This window comes from Prionailurus viverrinus, chromosome F2, assembly GCF_022837055.1.
Source record: "Prionailurus viverrinus isolate Anna chromosome F2, UM_Priviv_1.0, whole genome shotgun sequence".
Lineage (NCBI taxonomy): Eukaryota > Metazoa > Chordata > Mammalia > Carnivora > Felidae > Prionailurus > Prionailurus viverrinus.
Window position 1 is genome coordinate 19,994,581 of NC_062578.1, and position 6,000 is coordinate 20,000,580.

General features: G+C 39.8%; 1 protein-coding gene across 5 annotated transcripts in view; it reads left to right on the plus strand.

Moving 5' to 3' along the window:
- SULF1 (sulfatase 1) overlaps positions 1-5,717 on the plus strand; it is a 178,575-nt gene extending 172,858 nt beyond the window's left edge. For all 5 annotated transcript variants that reach the window (XM_047842721.1, XM_047842722.1, XM_047842720.1 and 2 more), the window contains one exon: positions 3,389-5,717. In XM_047842721.1, the coding sequence (XP_047698677.1) occupies positions 3,389-3,419 (31 nt within the window). In that variant the 3' untranslated portion in view covers positions 3,420-5,717. The remainder of the gene's footprint in view (positions 1-3,388) is intronic.
- Positions 5,718-6,000: the final 283 nt, after the last annotated feature.

Below are 6,000 nucleotides of genomic sequence, written 5' to 3' on the forward strand. Positions count from 1 at the left end.
TGCTTTCTTTTGGTTTATATTGTTCTTTCTCCAGCTTTCTGAGTTTTGAGTTTGATTGATTTATTTTTTCGTGATAAAAGTGTTTAAGGCTATGAATGCTTAAAATGACACATAAGTATCACGCTTGATGCATCATAAGTTCTAATAGTGTTTTCATGATCGTTTTTTTAAGTTTATTTATTTTGAAAGAGAGAGGAAGTGAGCACAAGCAGGGGAGGGGCAGAGAGATTGGGAGAGAGAGACAGACAGAGAGAGAGAGAAAATCCCAGGCAGAGCCAGACACAGGGCTCAAACTCACAAACCATGAGATCCTGATCTGAACTGAAATCCAGAGTCAGACACTTAACCGACTGAGCCACCAGGCACCCCGTTATCATTTTATTTTATTTTATTTCATTTTATTTTATTTCATTTTATTTTACTTTATATTTTATTTTACTTTATTTTATTTTTAATATGATTTATTGTCGAGTTAGCTAACATACAGTGTATACAGTGTGCTGTTGGTTTTGGGGGTAGATTCCCGTGGTTCATCGCTTACGTTCAACACCCAGTGCACATCCCAACTAGTGCCCTCCTCAATGCCCATCACCCGTTTTCCCCTCTCTCCCGCCCCCCCATTATCATTTTTTAAATTCTGCACTTTTAGCTTTGTATTTTCCTTTTTTTTTTTTTAATTTTTTTTTCAACGTTTTTATTTATTTTTGGGACAGAGAGAGACAGAGCATGAACGGGGGAGGGGCAGAGAGAGAGGGAGACACAGAATCGGAAACAGGCTCCAGGCTCTGAGCCATCAGCCCAGAGCCTGACGCGGGGCTCGAACTCACGGACCGCGAGATCGTGACCTGGCTGAAGTAGGACGCTTAACCGACTGCGCCACCCAGGCGCCCCTTTTATTTTCCTTTTCACCCAGATGATGTTTGTCAGCTTCCAGATGAAAGAGCTCTCTTGTTGTTTTTATTTTATTAATTTCTAGTTTCATTGTATTATATCAAAGTGTTGTTTGTAATATTTCTATTTTACGCGACTTCCTGATGCATTTTTCTGTGACCTAACACATAATCAAATAATGTGAATTTCTGTGTGTGTTCGACAAGGTATAACCTCTATCCTCGGAGTATACTGTTGGATACATTTGCATGAGAATTACCTGATTGATTATATATTAAGGTCTTCCAGATTCTTATTTATTTTTTGTCCATTTGGCCTCTCTTAGATTGAGTATCACTTATTATTATGTCTTTGTGTATTTCACTTTGCATCTTCTAGGGGTAGTTTCTTCTAAATTTATAAAGGTGTTGCCCTTTATCCCCCCTCTTTGAAACTTTGTAGGGTTTGTATTTTTGTCCTCTTGGTTGTCTTTGATCTTAAATGTTGGTAACGCCCTTAGTTCCTGCTTCTTCCTTAATCTTTTATTATCAGTGGTCAGTTTTTAGTGTTGTTCTTTGACTTCCAACTATTATTAGCTCTACCCTCAATGAGCTTCTTCTCTTTCAGTTTTTCTATCTTTCCTCCCATGTTGAGTCACATTATTTTTACTTTGTCATAGAAAACATATATATTATCTTTTGACCCTTCTACCTTTATTGTATCCTAAATCTGATAAATATATTAAATGCTCACCATCAACCCTTTTGCTGAAATTTCTCCGGTGATTTCTTGGTTGGATGTGAAGACTACTTATTCAAGATGAGCTGATATGTACAGTATTACCTGTGTTCTTACAATTTATTTCTGGAACTTTTTCTGTAGCCTTGATACTTGAAGAAGAGCTTGAATGGTTGTGAGATCCTTGATTTGTACTTGAATTTCTGACTTGAGATGGCTTTTCACATCCTGGGGTACTTGATGGAAAACACGCCGCTTACTTGGCAGCATTGTGTTGTGGTTCTTTCCACTTTATGGTCACTTTGGGCAGGGTGTTGGGCATTTTCATAAGATAATAGGTTTTGTTATTCTTATTTTCTATTTTACGATAATTTTGTATAGATTTAGGCCGTTTTTATCAATCTCCTGGATTTCAAGTATTTATAAGATTTCTAGTTTAAGAGGCTCCTTTCTAGCATGTGTAACCAAATATACATTCTTTTTACTTTTTTACGTTATTATTTGGGAGTGGGAGTTGGGGAGGTTGTGTGTCTTCCAATTTTTTCCTTCTCTTTTTTCTTACAGGATCTGAAATCCACCCCCCCCCCCGCCTCTTTCGATGCCTTTTTTCTTTTATCACCCAGTTTCCAAAGGATGTTCCTTCTTGCTCTGTGTCCTTGTCTCCCGGCCGCACTGCAGCCTCGATTCGCGCCCACTTCTGAGTCTCTTCCTCGTCTCCACCACAGCTTTTACCGGGACTTTTACAGTCTTTCCTACTTCAGGTTGACACTCTTTCCGGCGATGGTTTCAACTCAGCTCTTGGCTGCAACCTCATTTCCTTCTTCTCTCATCGCTACTGTTTTCCCAGGGCTCGTGCCCAAAGTGCGGCGTATAGGTCTGTTGACATTCGGTATTAACTTTTTTTTTTACTTACAGGTGGTTCGAAGAGTACCTCATTTTTTATCTTTTAGTGAGACGAAGAGTGTGGGTTTTGTGCAGTTTTTCTTATTGTCCCTGGTGATCCGTATTGCTTTGTGGCCAGTTCATCGCATTAATCCAGGCTGCCTCTTTCTAAATGGTACCCGGACACAACAAGAGAAAAGATGCTATTTTCCACAGGACTGTAGTCACCTTGGTGATGTAGAAAGGTCTGAGAGAGGAAAAATTGGGGGCATTCTTTGTATACTATGAAAACCACCCAAAGATCATTTTATCTAGATATAGATATTTTAGGGGGGAAAAAACAAATCAAAAACAGATTCAAACATTGGATTCCAAGAGTTTAATTGCTTCCATGTTTGTTTTTATACTGAGTGCCAGGGAGCATACAAATATCGTCCTAAGCATCACCTATTCCATGAAAACACTTTCAAACTCATCATTCACCCAGCAACCCTGTAGGTAGTAAAGGTTCTATCACACAACTATTCCCACATCTGACAGATGAGGGAGCAAGACTCAGAGAGCCTCGCTCACATGATGTCCCGGTTGCAGAGTTGACTTGAGTAGAGCCAGGTGTGAAACGTAAGCCTCCTGACTGATGGTGCCGTGCATTTCCGGCACTAACCACGCCTCGTCATGGAAGTTTGCATGTGTTTGAGCCTCTTTCTAATTTTTTGGTATTGTTCAATCGCTTCTGTAACCTAAGGCCACTCCTTGATAACGAATTACCGGGGGAAGATACTCTTTAACACTGTATTTCAAATTGATTTGCCTTGGTAAAAAACAATGTAAGTTGCTTGTCCAGTAAGTGGGAAATCCCTTCTCCACTAACGATCCACCTTTGTCTCTCTTTTCACAGAGGACAGTTATGGGATGGATGGGAAGGCTAACCAGCCCAGCCTCGCTGCAGACGTCAACCGGCAAGGCCTGGAAGATTTATACAGTGTGAATGAAAGCATCTATGAGTACAGACAAAACTATAGACTTAGTCTGGTTGACTGGACTAATTACTTGAAGGATGTAGATAGAGTATTTGCACTGCTGAACAGCCACCATGAGCAAAATAAAACAAATAAGACTAAAACTGCTCAAAGCGATGGGTTCCCAGGTGGATCTGCTGAGCTCTCTGTGCCAGTAGAGATGGCCTCCGCGGAGTCAGATGATGACCCGAGTCGGATGGTTGGGGAAGCACCTCACGTGACCTTGCCAGCTGACCTTCGAACCCTGCATTTGAACCAACCAACATTCAGTCCAGAGACGAAACTTGAATGGAATAACGACATTCCAGAAGTTAGTCGTTTGAATTCTGAACACTGGAGAAATCATAAAACTGAAAAATGGATGGAGCACGAAGAGATAAATCATCCCGAAACTGATTTCAGTGGCAACGGCCTCCCAGAGCTGGTGCTCAAGCCCAGGCCTAGGCTGCAGCCCATTAGCAGGCCGCAGAAAGGACTTCCCCGGGTTGGTGGCCCAGGAGGTGTTTTTGAAGATCAGCTGTATCTTCCTGTGCATTCTGATGTTGATTCTGTTCATCGGACGATCAATGCGTCTGCCCTGGAGCAGCCTATTAACTCCAGCAGCGTGAAAAGGATATTGGACAAGGTGAAGAATCACGAGACAGGCAGCTTACAGAGTCTAGAAGGCAGTGCCTCCTTTCCACTCTCCTCGGATTAGATGAAATTGTTACCTGACCCTAAACACAGTATTTTTTTAACTTTTTATTAGTAAACTAATAAAGGCAATCATGACAGCCAACATTCCGAACTATCCTGATACACATGTGCGAAGTTAGCATAGAAGTTAGCACACAGGCGAGCGGTAGGCACACAGGGATGCGGTGTTGTTAACTCCCTATTTGTCAAGAGTAGAAATAAAGGTTGATTTGTGTTTATTTGGGGGAGATTAAAGCAGTATTATCTTTTGAAAGCCATAGGGACATGCCTATACGAATGTTACCCAATCAAGATGGCTAGAATTGTATCTCTCTGAGTTTCTAAAACTTGACATCCTCCGTGAATCTTTCAACGTGCGTCCCACTGCCTGCATCATGTGGTTTTGATTCCTTTTTAACCACTGGAATTTTTCAGTGCCATCACGTTCAATGATTTTGCACTTTGAGATCAGATTGCCATGTCTATTTGGTTAGTCTTTTTTTTCTTGCCAGAGGCTTTTCCTAGTCTCACTGCTTGCTCTCAGTGTGACCGTGGAGAGCAGACCCCAAGAATGACACACAGTATGGATCACATATTGTCTAGCGTAAGCTCTTGCCAGAAAATACTGCATGCTTTTTCCTTGACTTGCTAAAATTGATTAGCAGAAAGGCATGGCTAACGATGTTGGCAGTGAAAATAAATAAATCAACAAAACAAAGATCGCTTGCTCTCTCTGTGCCTAGCCTCAAAGTGTTCATCATATGCTTAAGATTGCTAAATTTTTGTTATTTTATTAGCAGGATAAAAGGACTGAAGACTTTTTTTGTCATCTTGGTTTTCTTGACCTGGCTAATAAGCTAAAGTGTTGAGAAAATATACGTAGTTTTGAATTTATATAAGGAATCTTTTTCAATAAAACACACATGAATGTTTCATATTTTAAATACACCATAGGTGTTGTATGATTATTTTTAAGGCCTTCACCAAGTTCGGATTTTTTTAAAGGTGTAATTCAAGACTGCTTTTGAAATTCTGTATTCTTGAAAATATTCTTGTTATGTATTAGATTTTTAAATATCAGCAAAAGGATTACCTCATCGAGAGTTATCAGTACCCTAGCCAACTTCCCAAACAGGTTTATTTTTTAGCATAACAGTGATTTTCTTTTTATTTTTAGACCATTCAAATGCATAGGTAAATTATGTTTTCTTCAAGTGTTTAAGGTAAACTCTTTTAAAGAAAATTTAATATGTTATAGTTGAATCTTTGATAACTTTAAGTCTTTATCATAGACTCTGTACATATGTTAAAATTAACTAGCTCTTTATCAGATGTGTGTGTCACCAGCTGAATGACAGAAGAAACATATTTATGGTCATGAATGATGTGCTTTGTAAAAAGATTTCAAGTTATTAGGAAGCATACTGTGTTTTTTAATCTTGTGTAATATTCTGTGATACTTTTATAAAACAATTCTGGCTTCGGGAAAGTCTAGAAGCAATATTTCTTCAAATAAAAGGTGTTTAAACTTTACCTGTTTCAGAGAAATGAGCTTTCCAACTTTTTGTGGTATACCCACTCTTTGCAAGTAAAATTGAGTCCTGATCTCAATTGACATGATTGAATATTAGCCATACCTGCAAAACTGCCCCAAAGTCAGTAGGTTCTAGAACATGCTCAGATCGATGATTCCAAAGTGGATTTGGCTCTGTGCTTCAGGGAGGATGTGACAGAGGCCGCACAAGCGAGGCTTCCCCGCTGTGCGACCTGGCCAGTGGCACAGAGTCGGAGCTTGGTTTAACTCTCTACTGTTGCC